At 45.9% G+C, this 18148-nt stretch overlaps 1 protein-coding gene across 1 annotated transcript; it reads left to right on the forward strand.

The window, feature by feature from the left end:
* Positions 1 to 9315: 9315 nt before the first annotated feature.
* Positions 9316 to 16101, forward strand: Timm22 (translocase of inner mitochondrial membrane 22). Its single transcript, XM_059271237.1, has 4 exons — positions 9316 to 9604; positions 11427 to 11623; positions 13400 to 13472; positions 15596 to 16101. Exons 1-4 carry the CDS (start codon positions 9367 to 9369, stop codon positions 15670 to 15672), a joined length of 585 nt encoding a protein of 194 aa, XP_059127220.1. The 5' UTR covers positions 9316 to 9366; the 3' UTR covers positions 15673 to 16101.
* The last annotated feature ends 2047 nt before the right edge of the window (positions 16102 to 18148 follow it).

The following is an 18148-nucleotide window of genomic DNA, read 5'->3' on the forward strand; positions in this document are numbered from 1 at the left end:
CAAAACACTAAATAAATATCATCTTACTCATGTGTATGTGTGCATGTGTCTGGTAGTATAGGGCATTGTGAGCCACCCCATGTTAATGTAGGGATCCAAACATGAATTCTCTAGGGCTCCTAACCACTGAGCCATCTCTCCAGCACCCCTAGAATCCTGTTTTTAAAAACCTTAAATGGATGTAATTCCAGCTTTTTGGAGGTTAAAAGCAGGAGGATCCTAAATTCCAAGCTAGCCTGTGCTACATAGGGAGGTTCTGTTTCAAAATAAATCCTGTGGGTAAAAATGTTTTATCTTCCCACCTGAGTTATATTTGAAATGTTCCTGAGTGGGTATGTGGTTTCACATGTTTGAAAACATGTCAGGCTGGGCGGGTGGTGGCTCATGCCTTTAATCCCAGCACTTGGGAGGCAGAGCCAGGTGGATCTCTGTGAGTTCGAGGCCAGCCTGGGCTACCAAGTGAGTTCCAGGAAAGGCGCAAAGCTACACAGAGAAACCCTGTCTCGAAAAACCAAAAAAACAAAAAAACAAAAAAAAAAAAAGAAAGAAAGAAAGAAAAAGAAAGCATGTCAAACAAATTCTAAAGACATGTGAAAGGAGGCCATGGTGGCACACACCTTTAATCCCAGCACACGGGAGGCAGAAACAGGCAGATCTCTGTGAATTCCAGGCCAGTCTGGTCTATGTAACAATTCCAGGGCAGCCAGAGATTCATAATGAGACCCTGCTTCAAAAAACAAAATCTGAAAAGACTACCAACATTTGCAACTTAATCAAGCCAAAGAACAGAGTATTGGGAATAGAGGTAGGTGAAGAAGAACTCTAGGGGATTTGGGGAAATAGAGAAGCCATTATTGAGTGCTTAGCGTGGATAAGCTAGGTGCAAGGGTGATACGAAGAGGTGATTTGTTGAGCATTTTCCTTTCATTATTTTACAGGAAAGCAGTTTCCACTGGAGTGTGTCCAAGCCAGCATCTGGCACCTGGGAAAGTGAGAGTTCGAACATACTGCACGTGAAATATAAATACGATTTGGAGAATTGTTGGTGCAGCATGCCTTGGTGAGAAGCCAAGGCGTGCAGCTGCCTTCCAAAGGAGTGTGGAAGGAGGGGATTTGCAATGGAAATTATTCCAAACTCATAATTCCAGCGGATGTTTCTTACGAGAAGCCCAACAAGACTCATTTGACTTCCTGTAAAGAATTAGCCAGTGTCCTTTGGCCTGTGGGAAGTGTCACTGTCTTCTGTATGGGGTATAGGAGACACACGTAAAGAAGCTGTCCCAGCCAGGATTCGACTAATTATATTACACAAGTTTTAAATTTTGTACCAAAGAACTACAACATGCCTGGATTTGTAAGGGATGTATACTAGCTTCTTTTGAGAAATTACAGTTGAGGAATACGATATCATTCAAAATACACACAGAATAAGTATGTTTGCCACCTTTAAGATTCATAAATCTTCAAGGCCGAGGGGTAGCTCAGTGGTGGAGTAGCTGCATAGCATGCTAGAGAACCTAAGTTCAATTACGTAGTACTACAAAGATAAGATTCATAAATCAGGGCTGGCAAGATGGCTCAGCAGGTAAAGGTGCTTGCCATGTGTCTAGTTAAGATTTCTATTGCTGTGATAAAGCACCATGACCAAAAGCTACTTGGAGGGGAAAGGGTTTATTTCCCCTACACTTCCACACATGATAGTCCACCATCAAAGGAAGACAGGACAGGAACTCAAACAGGACAGGAACCTGGAGGCAGGAGCTGATGCAGAGTCCATGGAGGGGTGTAATTCCAGGCACCATCACATCCATCCATTTAAGGCTTTAAAAACAGGATTCTAGGGGTGCTGGAGAGATGGCTCAGTGGTTAGAAGCCCTAGAGAATTCATGTTTGGATCCCTACATTAACATGGGGTGGCTCACAATGCACTATACTATCAGAGACATGCACACATACACATGAGTAAGATTTACTTTCTTTCTTTTCTTCCTTCTTTCTTCCTTTCTTTCTTTTTTTTTCTTTCTTTCTTTCTTTCCTGCCTTGCTCCTCATGGCTTGCTCAGACTGCTTTCTTATAGCATCTGGGACCACCATCCCAGATGTGGCACCACCTACAGTAGCCTGGGCCCTCTCACATCAATCACTAGTTAAGAAAATGCACTACATCCTGGCCTACAGGCCAGTTTTATGGAGGCATTTTTCTCAGTTGAGAGTCCCTGTTCCCAAGTGACTCTAGCATATATCAAGCTGACATAAAACTAGCCAGCACACCATGCAAGCCTAGACACCTGAGTCGGTCCCTGAAACCTATGTAAAACTGGGTGGAGAGAATTGGTGTGACAAAGCTGTCTTCTTTCACATGCATGCCTACACACACACACACACACACACACATACACACACATACACCATCATACATACACACACATCATCATACACACACACATACACACACACATACATACATACGTACATACACACACAGATTTTTTTAAAAATTAAAACATGGGGGCTAGAGAGAAGACTCAGAAGAGTACTTGCTGCTCTTCTAGAGGACCCAAGTTCAATTCCCAACATTTATATGATTGATAGCTCATAACTGTCGATAACTCCATTTCCAAGGGATCTGATGCCCTCTTCTGGCCTCCTTGTGTACCAGGCACACAGGTGGTACACAGACGTGCATACAGGCAAAACACCCATACATATAAAATAATTTTGGAAAATTAAAGATCCTGCCAGGCTGTGGTGGTTCAAGCCTTTAATCTCAACACTTAGGAGGCAGAGACACACAAATCTCTGAGTTCGAGGCCAGCCTGGTTTACAGAGCAAGTTCTAGGAGAGCCGGGGCTACACAGAAAAACCCTGTCTTGAAAAGAAAAGAAAAAGAAAAGGAAAAAGAAAATTAAAGATCCATAAATCAGCATGGTGGCACAAACCTATAATTTCAGCACTTAGGAGGCCAAAGCAGGAGGATCCTGAGTTTAAGACCAGTAAGATCTTGTTTCAAAAAAATTTTTTTTTCTTAAGACAAGGTTTCTCTGTATAGCCCTGGCTGTCCCAGAACTTGCTTTAGAGACCAGGATGGCCTTGAACTAATATAGATCCACCTGCCTGCCTCTGCCTCCAGAGTACTGGAACTAAAGATGTGCACCACCACGCCCCACTCAAAATTTTTTTTACATGTTTCATATATCACAGTTCTTGGTCTTTAGGTATGCTAACACATGTGCACAATGATTGTATGTATATTTATTGCTCACTGGAAAGACTAGAAAAAGCTTAACTGTGTATCAATAAAGATGATTAAATTATGACACATTCATCATTAGTGCCTTCTTTTATTGTTTTATTAATAAATAAAGCTTGAGAGTCAGATATTAGGGTATAAATCTGATAGAGCCACAGCAACGGAAAAAAAGATCAGTCGCCCTTCTTTCCACTTTCCCAGATCCAAAGGGCCCTCGAATCTTTCCAAGCCCCTCCTTCTTCCTCTCTGTGCCTCTTACCTTCATCTGAGTTGGCCAGAAAACTGTAGTTTATTCCAGCCAGCTGAATGTGGACTCCACTCTCTGAATCAAAGTTCAACTCCATCGGTGGTCTCCGAACGACAATACAAACAAATCTCCTGAGACATTCATCACTTGAAATACAATTTCGTTATTGAAAAGAATTGATCCCTATTAGTCTGCGTTAGAGATGGGGAGGGGACTGATGTAGTGTAAGGAGCTGACCCCTGATCATAGGAGCTGAGCAGTCTTTGGTGATCTTCAGCCAGCCAGATGGAGACCCAAGAGAGCCAACCATGTAAGTTCCTCAGACTTGAAGTCCAAAGGTGATGCCCCAGATCCAAAATAGCAGAGTGACTTCCCTTCCTCTGTCTTTTTGCCCCATTCAGGCTTCTACAGGAATGAACAAGATACACCCACATATGGGAGGGTGCTAGCTTTCTTCAGTCCACCAATTCAAATATTAATCTCACCCAGGAATACCCAGAATCAAGTTGAACCAATGAGCTGGGAACTCCGTGGCCTACTCAAATCATCCTGAGCCTTTTTTTTTTTTGAAACAAGGTCTTGCTCTGCAGCCTTGGTTAGCCTGGAACTTGATAAGTAGTCTAGGCTGGCCTTTAACTCAGCTCTTCCTGCCTCTGCCTCCCAAGTACTAGGATTAAAGGGTGTGCCACCATATCCAGTGCCCTCTTCTAGCCTTCACAGGCATCCACACTTGCACAGCCACACACACACACACACACACACACACACACACACACACACACTCACACACGGACTCCCAAGAAATTCTGGCACATAGGAAATCTGATTCAGGAATATTGGATCACCCACCAGAAACAGGCTAGGATCTAAGGGTCTGTCACTGAGCAGCCCAGGAAACCTTCGTTCCCAATGAGGAAAACATGGGTCCACTGTCAAGGCCAGTGTCAGAAAGAAGATGTAGTAGGAGCAGCATTTTCTAACACTTGACTGAGATGCAAGAATGGCATCTAGCAAGAAATGAGTGTCAAAAAGTTCCAACTTAAAAAAAGAAAGAAAGAAAGAAAGGAAAAAAAGAATAAAACAAAGAAAAAAGTTCCAACTTAGCTCTCTAACACTAAAGAACACAGAACATTGATGATTCTGAGTTGCTGGACAAGAGGCATACGCCTTTGATCCCATCACTCGAGGCAGCAGATCTCTATGAGTTGGGGGCCAGTGTGGTCTACATAGCTACACAGTGAGACTCTGTCTCAAAAAGAAAACAAAAAACAAAGAAAACAAAAAACAAAGAAAACAAAAAACAAAGAAAACAAGAATGATTCTGAGGGGGCTGGGGTTCAGTGGTTAAGAGCACTTGCTGCTCTTCTAGAGGACTTGAATGCAGTTCCCAGCACCCACATCAGATGGCTCACAACCACTTCGGACTCCAGTTCCAGAGGATCATTGATGATCATTCTTCTGGCCCCTGTGGGCACCTTCACACACACACACACACACACACACACACACACACACACACACACACTGTGTAAATGTAACCAGGCTGACCCTAAACTCAGAGACCTGCCTGCCTCTACCTCTCTAGTGCTGGGATACCCAGCCAAAAACAAGGATGATTCTGACATATCATTTCTAAGTCTAATTAAGAATATGGAGCCAGGCCATGGTGGCACTCACCTTTAATCCTAGCACTTGGGAAGCAGAGGCAGGTGGATCTTTGTGAGTTCGAGGTCAGCCTGGTCTACAGAGCAAGTTCCAGGACAGCCAGAGCTATTACACAAAGAAACCCTGCCTCAGGGGGCAAAAAAGCACATTGTGAGCATGGGAATGTTCCAGTAAGAGTTGGGCTTGGACTGAAGCATGTGTATTTTCTTGATCACAGACATAAAAACAACAAGGGACTTAAGATTTGTGTCATGGTACAGCAAAGAATCTGTAGTCGGATTTTTCTTTGGGCTACCGGCTCACAAATAACGACATGGAGACTTCTTATTAATCATAAAAGCTTGGCCATTACCTTAGGCTGGTCCCACTAGCTCTTATAACTTAAATTAACCCATTTATATTAATTTACGCTCTGCCACTTGCCATTACCTCCTGTTTCCTCTCCCTGTCTCACTGGTGACTCTGCCTTTCTTCTTTCCAGAGTCCTCTCTGTCTCCAGAAGACCTGCCTAATCTTTCCTGCATAGCTAATGGCCATTTCAGCTCTTTATTAAACCAATCGCAGTGACACATCTTCACACAGTGTAAAGAAATATTCTGAAAAAAAAATTCTGAAGCAGCAGATGCAATTACACCTGGGTGCTGAAAGATGTTTCTGTGGATGGGTTGAAGAGTCAAGCAGGAGGCAAGAGCCTCACAGTCTATTGACCGGAGAGATGACAGGGGATAATAACACGCTTCCCTGTCAATGAGTACCAAAGCAAAGGAGTGGACTCAGAAGACGGATGTGTGCATGTGCAATGCAATAAAAGGGTGATTCATCCAGATGGGCAATAGGAAGTGCAGGTATAGGAGTGTGTGTGTGTGTGTGTGTGTGTGTGTGTGTGTATGAAAAGTGCTAACTTAGTTCACCTGTAGCTCCCAGGTAGTCTCTAGTGTCAGAGGACATTAATCAAAGCCCCTTAAATGAAAAATTATCCCACCAGGGGCTAGAGAGATGGCTCAGCAGTTGAGAGCACTGGCTGCTCTTCCGGAGTTTCTGGGTTCAGTTCTCAGGATCCACATGATGGTTCACAACTATCTACATAACTCCAGTCCTAGGAGATCTGATGCCATCTTCTGGCCTCTGGGGTACTGCACGCACTTGGTGCACAGACGTACATTCAGGTAAACACATATAGGCATACATTTAAAATAAATAAAATCTAAAAATAAAGTCACTTGTCCAATATTGACTGTCTATAACAAATCAGTCAGCTAAGCAGCACATACTTTCTACCAGCCATAGGGCTTTTGAAACTTTCCATTGTTATCATATGCAACTCACACCCATATGCAATAGTCTGCACTCAGCTTGGACCTCCCCCTCCTCCCCCTCCTCCTCCTCCTCCTCCTCCTTCTTCTTCCTCTCTCTCTCTCTCTCTGAAGCATGAACTCCATCTGTAGACCAGGCTAGCCTCACACTCAGAGATCCATCTGCTTCTGCCTCCTGAGTGCTGGGATTCATGGCGTGTCCCACCACAGCTAGTCCAGCTTGGACTTTCTCATTCCATCCCAACTTGAGCTCTTTCTTTTCCTTCTCAGCTTCAGCAGCGGACAGCACTGAAGTCTTACTAATCAACTAGGGGCTTACAGACTACAGGAAGACATAATTAGGCTTTCTCCTGATTCAGCACGTGACCTCTGAGCCACGACCTTGAGTCTTCTGACTGGAGAGTCATCAACTCAGTGTCATAATCTTCCCTGGAAAACTACTTCCTCTCTAACTTCCCTGGTCAACTCGGATCTACGGGGACAATCGTCTAACCTTGTGGCCAGAACAGATATCATGCAGGGAAGGGCAGAACCTGACAGTTGCTGAGCTCTCACCCATGTTAGCTGTCAGACAGAATCCCAGACGTCCCCAGGGAAGTAAAAACGGGAAATAATTTCTCCCATTTAGAGTATCCTTGGAGGAGGCTCAAGTTTTCCATCAGAAGAAACCCATCCCACTGTTGGATGGCGATGGGAGAAGGAGACAGCCGATCAGTCTAACTGCTCCCTATCTGTGATCTTGGCTAAGGGTGGTTCTGTAAAAGACTTCCTCCCTTGTGAGCCTGCTCCATCTGATGGCTCAATTCTTCCTGACCCTTCCTTTGAGATTTTATTGTTGCACTTAAATGGATTTATTTATTTATTTATTTATTTATTTATTTATTTATTTATTTACTTATTTAGTGCTGGAGATTGAACCCATGGCCCAGGCATGATAGGCGAGGACTCTACACTCCTGGATTAGCTCTTTAGATTATTTTCTGTTCCCAAAGCCGACTATCCTGGGAGACTGCCTCAACTTCTCTCAGATCCAGCTTTGACTCTTTTTTTGTTTGTTTTTTCCTGACAGGGTTTCTCTGTGTAGCTCTGGCTGTCCCGGAAATCGCTCTGTAGACCAGGCTGGCCTCGAACTCACAGAGATCCACCTGGCTCTGCCTCCCGAGTGCTGGGATTAAAGGCGTGCGCCACCACCACCCGGCCCACTCTGACTCTTAACATCTTGGCATGAACTGGAGTCCCGACTCACGATTGTTAAGACGTGACTAAACACTAATCCATAGAGGATGGAGCCAGGAAGAACAATAGCAAAGTGTCAAAGTTGCTTATAAGAAGACTCTAAGAGCTGGGCGCTGGTGGCACACGCCCTTAATCCCAGCACTCGGGAGGCAGAGCCAGGCGGATCTCTGTGAGTTCGAGGCCAGCCTGGGCTACAGAGTGGATCCAAAACAGGCTCCAGAGCTACACAGAGAACCCCTGTCTTGAAAAAAACTAAACAAAAAAAAGGAGGAGGAGGAGAAGAAGAAGAAGAAGAAGAAGAAGAAGAAGAAGAAGAAGAAGAAGAGGACTGCAAGAGCAGTTGGAGAGGCTGCCACAAAGTCGGAGAGAAGGCTCAATCAGAACTGCAGAAGTCAGGCTGGAGAGATGGCTCAGCAGTGAAGAGGACTTGCTGTTTGCTCTTCCAGACCACCAAAGTCAGTTCCAGCCCGAATCTGGTGGCTTACAACCCCCGGCTCACAGCCACCTGAATTCCAGCTCCAGAGGATCTGGTACTCTTTTCTGGCTTCCATGGGCACCTGCACACACACACACACACACACACACACCCGTAATCTTTAAAAAGTACTGACAAAGCATCAAAGGAGAGAGGGGGTCAACGTGTCACAGGCAGCTGACAAGTTTAGGAAAACAATTTGACGACTAAGAAACCACTGGAAACGTCAAACTTAGCTTAGTGGCCTGGTGGGGTCAGAAGCAAGAAGAACATGGAGGGTTTGAGACACCAAAGATGCATCTGTAATCACTTCTGTTTTCATGAGGGTTTCTCTTAGCTAAGACAGAGAAATCAATTGCCAGAGGTGCAGCGTAGTTTTGCATGGATCTGAATCACAACTACCACACTCCCCAATATCTATTTATCTATTTATTTTGTTTTTTCAAAACAAGGTTTCTCTGTGTAGCAGCGGCGGTCCTGGAACTCGCTCTGTAGACCAGGCTGGCTTCGAACTCAGAGATCTGCCTGCCTCTGTTGGGATTACATGTGCCACCACCACCCAGCTCCTTTGTTGGCCCTTTCTTTCTCCTCAAGGCTTATCTATATAATAAAATGTCTATTGAATACCTTTATGCCATGTTTCAACATTTACTTACAAAGCACGTACTAACCAGCCCGTAGTCCTAGCTGACTGAGGTAGCCAGATCACTGCAGCTTGGCCGGGCAACAAAGAGGGCACGCACGCCCCCTGCTGGATGCTCAGCAAACTGCAGCCTAGCAGGAGCCCGGCCTTTCTGCGTCGGCTACTCTGAAGAGCTTCTGAGGAAGCAGCCTGGCGAGCGCGCGCACAGCTTTCTGGGAGAGTAGTTACACTTTTGAGTTAGAACTACAAATCCCGGCGTGCACCGCACTGGAGCGACCTAGTTGAGGGAGATCTGGAGACCCTGAATCTTGTTTGTCAGTGCTTTTAGCAATGCCTTACAAACTTGACTCAGTGTTTGCAAGCGGCTTTGGGGAAACACTATAGCTTCCTCGACGCTGGTGCACAGGCCGACTTTTGCTTTTGCAGCTTCCTACCTGTGGCGAATCTGCCGCTGCGTCACGATGGCTGAACACCTAGGGAAGCATGTGGAATCGGCTGTGGGAAGTACGACGCGAAAGGTTCTAAGGCCCCTACGGTCATGGCGGCGGCTGCCCCCAAGGCCGGGGCTTCGGCTCCCGAGGCGGCAGGTTCCGCCGAAGCTCCTCTGCAGTACAGCCTTCTTCTGCAGTACCTGGTGGGCGACAAGCGTCAGCCCCGGCTCCTGGAGCCCGGCAGCCTGGGCGGGATCCCGAGTCCCTCCAAGAGCGAGGAGCAGAAGATGATCGAGAGGGCGATGGAAAGCTGCGCCTTCAAGGCTGTGCTAGCCTGCGTGGGAGGTGAGGCGAGGCTCGTGGGACCCTTGGGAGGCTGAGGACTTGGAGGGCTTTGGGGTTCCTTGCTAAGACCATGCGCCTGGGAGGCGAAGGACCCTTGGGTCTCGACCTCGATTGCTCCCCGGCCATCCTCTCTTGATCCTGGGGTTAACATTCATGGTTGGGAGTTCGAACGGAGAATCAGAACTACGGTCAGAGCCTGCAGATTGTTAAGTAAATGCTTTCGTTCATTCATGTATTCATTCAAAAAGCTGTTACTAAGAAACTGTCGTGTGCCAGGCTGTGGCTATGGATGAGAGTGACAAGAGCCTTGATAGAGAATTTCTAGGAGCCGGACAGAAGAGTGCAGCAGACGCATAGGGAAGTGCCAAGGCAAAGGTCCTCAAAGTCAGAAGTTTGAAGTTAATCCCAGCACTCGGGAGGCGGGGGCAGATGGATCTCTGTGAGTTCGAGGCCAGCCTGGTCTACAGAGAGAGTTTCAGGACAGCCAGCTCTACGTAGAGAGAACCTGTCTCAAAACAAAACAAAAAAACCCAACCACCACCAACAAAAAAAACAACAAATGAAAAACTATGAAGGCCAGTGTGATTAGACAGTCGAGATGCGGTGCGATGGGACAATACAAAAAACCCAAACAAACACAAATTAACCTTTGAGGGTTTGAGCATGTACAGCACACTTCCAGTGTACAGATAAAGGTTGACTGTACTTGTAGATAAATTTAAATTTCATTGGGAATGAAAAACATTTAAGAAATGCAAATAGCAGGAGTTCAGGTCTTAAAAAGTGAGGGTGAAGAGGCAGTCAGCCTCAGAGTTCCAGGCCAGCGTAGTCCGTATAGTGAATTCCAGGACAGCCAGGATTACATAATAGAAACACTGTCTTGAAAATAAAATACAAAAAACCGACCAAAGAAACAAAAAGCAAATCTTAAATGTAGTAGAGAGAAGAGAGAGTTTTGGAGCTGGAGTGATTAGAAAACAAGCAATTTTGGGAGGGGAGGTGGTGTCTAGTTTCTTTGACCTTACATTGATCTTGAGGTCTACAGAGCAAATTCCAGGACAACTAGGGTTGTTACACAGAGAAACTCTGTCTTGAAAAAAAAAAAAAAAAAAGAAAGAAAGAAAGGTGTATGGTTCCTGAAGAGTGACACCCTAGAATTGACCTCTGGCCTACACCCACATATACACAAAGAAATGTCCAAGGCTTGCACAGGTCATCTGCTGATAGCAGCCCAGGATTTCCTGTATACTAGCCATGAGACTCTGGAGACAGTTACTTAACCTCTCTGAGCTTTGGTTTGGAGAGCACAGCTGGGTGGTACACACTTTTTTAATCCAAGCACTTGGGAGGCAGAGGCAGGTGGATCTCTTGACTTTGAGCTAGCCTGTTCTACAATAGCAAGTTCCAGGCCAATCAGAACTGCATAGTGAGACCCTGTCTCAAACAAACAAAAAAGCCAGAAAGAGAGAGCAGTAACATCTACCTCACAAGTTATTGTGAAAAATAGAGTATTCTAGAATATGTGGTAATGCCTAAGTGACTGTTATGAATGTAGGCATGGTCAAGAGAATGATATACAAAGTTGATAGCTGAACTTGAGGGTGGCTGGTCTACAGAGGAACAGAGGGTTAAAGCTGAAAGGCTGGAAAAATGAAAGGAGGAAGAAATCCTAGAGGAGTCAGTGGGGGATAGACTCCGATTGTGACTGTGGAGGAAGCAGGATCGAGATTGAATAGCCAGAGGCCAGAAAGGCTACCTTCAAGTATCATCCCAAAACAGTAGTCCAGATGTGCAAAACAATCTTATCTCTGCTTGTTTCTAGGATTTGTCTTGGGAGGTGCATTTGGGGTCTTTACTGCCGGCATTGATACGAATGTAGGCTTTGACCCTAAGGACCCTTACCGGACACCAACCGCAAAAGAAGTTCTGAAAGACATGGGACAAAGAGGAATGTCCTACGCCAAAAATTTTGCCATTGTGGGCGCCATGTTTTCGTGTACTGAGTGTTTGGTAGAATCTGTAAGTGCCTCTTGCTTTCTAAGAAATCCTTGTCTGTTAACAATGCGTACCTTTTTTGTTCTGTTTTTCAAGTCATGGTTTCTTTGTATAGTCCTGGCTGTCCTGGATCTCGCTCTGTAGACCAGGCTGGCCTGGAACACACAGAGATCTACCTGCCTCTGCCTCCTGAGCACTGGGATCAAAGGCGTGTGCCACCACTGCCCGATGTTATTGGTTTTTGCTATCTTGGGGGCCCGCCACCCAGCTCCCAAATCACACACGGAGGCTTATTCTTATTTATAAATGTGTGGGCTTAGCTTGGCTTGTTTCTTGCCAGCTTTCTTTAACCTGTTTGTCTTTTGCCTCTGGGCTTTTCCTGTTCTCTTCTATATCTTACTCTTATTCCATGGCTTGCTGTGTAGCTGGGTGGCTGACCCCTGTAGTCCTCCTCCTTCTCTGGCTACTTCCTTCCTCCTCCCAGATTTCTCTTTCTATATATTCTCTCTGCCAGTCCTGCCTATCCTTTCTCCTGCCTTGCTATTGGCTGTTCAGCTCTTTATTAGACCAATAAAGTGTTCTAGACAGGCACAGTAACACAACTTCACTGAGTTAAACAAATGCAACATAAACAAAAGTAACACACCTTAAAATAATATTCTACGGGTTGGGGATTTAGCTCAGTGGTAGAGCGCTTGCCTAGCAAGTGCAAGGCCCTAGGTTCGATCCTCAGCTCAAAAAAAAAAAAAATTCTACAGCAGCCTGGCTTTTTTTTTTTTTAAACCAATCCTCTTTGTAAAAAATTTAGATTAAAAAGTGTGTGTGTGTGTGTGTGTGTGTGTGTGTGTGTGTGTGTGTGTATATAAATGAGTATTTTGCCTGCATGTATGTATGTGCACTGTGTGCCTGCCTGGTGCTTGAGGATGGCAGAGGAAGGTATTTAATCCCTTGAGACTGGAGTTACAGGCAGTTGTTAGATTTGGATCCTGAGAATTGAGCCAGGGTCTTTCTGGAAGAGCAACCAGTGCTCTTTACTACTGAGCCATCTCTCCAGGCCTCTTCCCACCCCTACCCCCCTCCCCGTGTCCCCACCCCTGGTTTTTGAGACAGGCTCTTACAGTGTAACCCTGGTTGGCTTGGAACATCTCCTCCTGCCTCCTGAGTGCTGGGATTAAAGGTGCATGCTATCACTCCCAGCCCATCACGCAACTTTTAAAAGAGCAATGTTCTTAGTGTTCTTCCTGGAATGCAGATTAGAAATGTCAAGCCTTAGTTAGATGAGGTCTGAAGCAGGAGCATGAGATCTGGGCCAGCCTGAGCTACATAGGAAGACTGCCTCAAAACAAACATTTAGACATATCAAATTTTGATCTAGATTAGTCCCTAATGTGAACTTTTTACAGATTTATAATACGGGTTTTGCTTTTTTTTTTAAATCTTCTATAGGCAAAAAGTGATTTTATTTTATTTATTTGGTGCTGGGGATTGAACTTGGGGCTTTATGCATAGTAGGCAAGTGCTCTACCACTGGGCCACATCACCAACTCAGGTAATTGTAGTTAATGATTTAAAATTAAACTGGAGAATGTAAGAACTCTTGCTTTATTTCCCAAATGTTAGACTTGTCTTCAGCCCTCTGGCGCCACCTGCAGGAAGCATGTATAAGCACATACAAATTTTAGGAACTGCCCTTTGGAAATAAGGGTTTCCTTTGCCTAGGACTAACCTAGGCAGTTGGACGCCCTGTGTTTTCTCCCTCCGTCGTCTCGCTGGCTCTAACCAGCATCTCTCCACCCACAGTACCGGGGGAAGTCGGACTGGAAGAACAGCGTCATCAGTGGCTGCATCACCGGCGGAGCCATTGGTTTCAGAGGTTAGTAAACAGCTCCCGAGCGGCTTTCTTTTGTGGTCTGGACAACGTGCTGATGTTGACATTTCCCAACATGAGTGTTCCAAGGATGCTTGATAGTCTTCCCTCTGACAAATAAATCCTGGCTGCTTCTATGTTGACTCGGCTCTGGAAACTTGCTTATACCTCCATCTACGTTAGGCTTCCTCATCCTTGGCACTCTAGAGATTTTGGACCAGATACAATCTTTTTCTTTTTAAAAACTATGTACTTTTATTTGTATGGATGTTTTGCCTACGTGTATATGTCTGTGTACCACATGTGTGCCTGGTGCCATAGGAAGGCATCAGGTCCCCTGGACTGGAATTACAGATATTTGTGAGTCATGTGGCTGGTGGGAACCAGACCAGGGTCCTCTACAAGAGGAACAAGTACTCTTTGAAGTGCTGAGCCATCTCTTCAGCCCCCCGGGTAAACCCTTGCTGGTGTGTGGAATGGGACCATGCATGTTGTAGGCTGTTTGGCCAGACGCTCATGGCTTTTTAGGATGGGGACTTTTGCTGTTTATCAAAAGCCACCCAAGGGTGGGAAAATTACCCATAATTAACCATAGAGCTATGTCTTGCCTAGAAAAAGAGCTTCCATATTGAATGTGTGAGACGATGTTCTCATGGTAAGTGGTGTGTTGGCATGTAGGGTAGTACAGAAGCCTAGTAAGTCACGCAGCCCTGAGCAGTCCCCTTGTCCACACCTGCAGGCTGTGCTGAGACTCATTTCCTGGCATCTCAAGTGTCTGAACATTTTTTTCCCTTAATTTTATACTGTTGTCAGGGTTTTGTTTGTTTTACAGTTCTGGGAACCAGGCCCCAGTCCTGGTAAACACTAAGCCTAAGTTCTAGTACTGAGCTACAGCCCCAGCCCCAGCAGCCAGTTTTAATTTTGTATATAAATTTTAATAGCTGTGTCTTTCTGCAGTTGGGGACTCTTAGATTTCTACTGATTGAAAGCTAAGTGCACACTGGGCATGATGATACAAGCATGTAAGCCTACCACTCAGGAGATCTTGCCTCAAAAAACCAAAGGGGCTGGTTGGAGAAGTGGTTATGAGCATGCACGATTCTTGGAGAGTTCAGTTCCCCACACCCTCACAGCTACCTGCAACTGTAGCTTCAGAGGATCTGACACCCCTTCTGGCTTCCTCAGGCACCCATGTACACATGGCATTCATTCACTCACACACACATACACATTAAAAAAACCAAAATAAATTTAAAATACAAGGGAGACGGAACGACAGGAAAGCCAAGTGCAGACATCCTCAGAATGTTAGATTATCAGCTAGAAAGAAGCCAACCCTCACCTCCTCCCTGTTCCAGTGTGGAGCATTGGCCTCAAGGACTTGACCTTTCCTAGAAGCAGCATGTATTGCTGGGCCACTCTCCATCACTCACAGTTTGACTTAGTGGAAGCAGAAGCCTCTCATCTTCTGAGAGCCAGTGATGAGCCGACATGAACTGGCTCCTCACAGCCAGGCTTGGTGGGCAGAGCGGCTTCTCTTTTGGTCTTCTGTAGTGTAGTTTTTCAGGGCTGTGAGCTCAGCTCCCCCCAGGATTGCTTTGATCACCTTCCCAGGAATTTATTCCATAAACAGATCAGGGTGTAAGGCCATATGCTTTCATGTGATTCCAAGGGCCGCTTCCCTTAACCAGTTTCTGGACTGTGAGGGGCTAGTTCCATACAACACAGTAATCGTTTGGAATGAGAAGAGCTAAGCAAATGTATAGTTAAATGAAGCCCAGTGGTTTGGATGGGATATGTTGCTTCATTGAAATCTTTTTTTTGTTTTTTGTTGTTGTTGTTGTTTTTCGAGACAGGGTTTCTCTGTGTAGCTTTGCGCCTTTCCTGGAACTCACTTGGTGGCCCAGGCTGGCCTCGAACTCACAGAGATCCGCCTGGCTCTGCCTCCCGAGTGCTGGGATTAAAGGCGTGCGCCACCACCGCCCGGTGCTTCATTGAAATCTTAACAAGGCATTATTGAGTTTGAATGATTGCACATGCTTAAGTTGGTTCTGCATCTCAGATGCAGACTTTATGCAAGTCCAGTCCAGTCTATTACTGTGGTAATATTGCTTGTGTTTGCTTTGCAGCTGGTGTGAAGGCCGGCGCCATAGGCTGTGGGGGCTTTGCTGCTTTCTCTGCTGCAATCGATTATTACCTACGCTGAAAGAAATGGCCTGAGAGGAAGCAAGATGCCGTCCACCTTCAGAGCTGGTTTTTGGAGCAGTTTCCACACACTTGGCATTGCCTCAGGAGAGAAGCCAATTGTTTCCCGCTACAGTTGGTGGTGTGAGGGAACCACCTCGCTGTCCTCTGCCTCCAGCCATTGGATCAGCCATACTTTTCTACTTCTGAATTCCAGCCAGGTTTTCCAGGGTAGCTGGTCTGTCTCCTTGCAGTAAAAAGATCAGGAGGCAGTGTGTTGACTGTTAAGAACTGAGCTCAGTCCTGACGTCACTCAGCTCTCCAGCTGTGAACAGGGAGGTGGCAGGATGTTTGCCCATAGCCAGGAAACTCTTTTGCCTTGCAACTTTGTGCAAGCATTCATCTGAATACCAGGGCAAGGCAAAGTAAACTTATACCATCCAGGCAAGTATGTTATTTCAGTTAGTATCTTTGCTGTCCTTGTTAAAAATATGTACATGGGGGCTGGTGAGATGGCTCAGTGGCTTATAGCACTGGCTGCTCTTCCAGAGGACCCAGGTTCAGTTCCCAGCACCCACATGGTGGCTCAGGGATTCAAGGCCCTCTTCTGACCTCTGAGGGTACCAGACACCACTGCACGGACATTCATGCAGGCAGCATACCCAGTTTTGTTTTCTGTTTTAAAGAGCAGATGCACTGTTAGTTTATTTTTCAGATTTATTTCACATCTTCCACAAATGATGCCACGTGGCCCAAAGAGTGACAGTTCAATGGAACAGTTGGGAAATCTCCGAAGAACTCTGGGGATGCTAGGCTCGGGGATTGTGGAATCTGTACCTTTATCACCACAGTTGCTCCCTCAGCTAGGCCTTGCCCCAGCAGCACAGTCTAGCTAACCCTGTTCTCAGATGCACTGAATATGCTGGTAACTCTGCCGCCTCCTTAGAGAGAGAACCCCATTGGGCTGGCTGATGGTCACGCATGCAGCTTGCTGAACCAGTGGTCTCAGGCCCCAGCCCAGTTTCAAGATACACGAGTACTTGCTTTGGTTAGCCTGCTGGCTCAATCATACAGGAACTGTTGAAGGCGTGCTCACCATCACCCTTGTTCTCCAGGAAGTTCTTTGGCTTTTAGAGTTTTTTATTTCAGCAGTTGAGCCCAGTTGTAGCATGGCAGAAAACTAGCCTTTTAATGTTGGGGCTGTGCCACTGGACCAAAGTGTAGTGTGTGGGTGAAGGTGGACTGGATGGACCCCGTCCTGCCCTCCTGTCAGCTCCGCAGGAGTCTCGGCAAGGCCTGGGACTGGCTGACTTCAGTCAGCCTTCAGTCTTTTTTCCTGCTCTATACCAACTCTTCCACTTTTTCTTTGCTCTCTTCCTCATCTCTACTCATCCTCAAGCAGAATTCAAAGACTCAACTTCCACATTAGTTATCTGAGTGTGTATTTGTATGTGAGTAATGATATCAAATCCAGAGTTACACCTTCCTGCTTTATCTTTGGACTGGCTGTACATTAGTGCATAGGGCTCATGTTCTCTCTGCTGGATCCTTTCCACATTCATTCATTTGCTGAGGAAAGAACCAACCCAAGGCTTAGCAGGGCAGTGGTGCATGCTTTTAATCCTAGCACTTGAGAGACAGAGGCAGGCAGATCTCTTCAGTTTGAGGCCAGCCTGGTCTACAGAGAGAATTCCAGGATAGCCAGAGCTACATAGTGAGACCCTGTCTTGAAAAACAAAAAAGAAAAACCCAAGGCTTCATACATGCTAGGCAAATACTCTATTAATGAACCCCCCTGCCTCTAGCCCCCAGTGAATTCTGTACGATGCCTGCCCTGTTTTCATAAGCATGAGGCTTCATTACTAAAAGACCAGCTGGAACATACCCCTAGAGCTCTGAAAACAAATTTAGGAGTGTTCCTACACTGTCTGTAAATTCCTCATCTAGGAACACCTTTCTGAAGAAGGGATGGTTTCTACCTGGTGCCTGTCAAAATGCTCAGGGCCTGAGGTCTTTGGCTAGCTGGTCTTCTACATGAGCCACAACACAAGAGATGTTGCCATCACAACTCTCTTGGCAAAGAGGAGTCTCAGGGCTGTCAATAGACATCAGTTGAACAAGCCAAGCCTTGTCCACGTGGACTGTTCAATCAAGAGGAGATGAATAGCTTCCTGTTTTAGGTGGCTGGGGGGGTCAGTATGAGCTCATAAACCAAACAGGAGTTTGCAGACACATCTGTTCCTGATCTCCAGAATAAACAGTATCCCATGGCTTCGGCTGGTGGAAGCCCCACACAAACCCTACTGGCTCTCCCAAAGGGGAGTGGGCTCTTGATGTGAGATGCAGATCTCTAACAAGCAAATTCAACCAAAGGCTGCCATAGAAGACGGGCCGATTTTGAGGAAAGCGGAGACGTTAATGGAAAGCCAATGGGCCACCTCTGCTATCTTTCCCAGGAACACTATGCCCAGGTCCATAGTGAGTGTCCCATGAAGGGA

The sequence above is a fragment of the Peromyscus eremicus genome, chromosome 8a, assembly GCF_949786415.1.
Source record: "Peromyscus eremicus chromosome 8a, PerEre_H2_v1, whole genome shotgun sequence".
In the NCBI taxonomy this organism is placed as follows: Eukaryota; Metazoa; Chordata; class Mammalia; order Rodentia; family Cricetidae; genus Peromyscus; species Peromyscus eremicus.

Coding starts and splice junctions, on each gene's coding strand:
- Timm22 (XM_059271237.1), top strand. CDS start 9,367: ATGGCGGCGGCTGCCCCCAAGGCCGGGGCTTCGGCTCCCGAGGCGGCA. Junction 11,624..13,399: donor CTGAGTGTTTGGTAGAATCT/GTAAGTGCCTCT, acceptor CTCCACCCACAG/TACCGGGGGAAGTCGGACTG. Junction 13,473..15,595: donor CGGAGCCATTGGTTTCAGAG/GTTAGTAAACAG, acceptor TTTGCTTTGCAG/CTGGTGTGAAGGCCGGCGCC.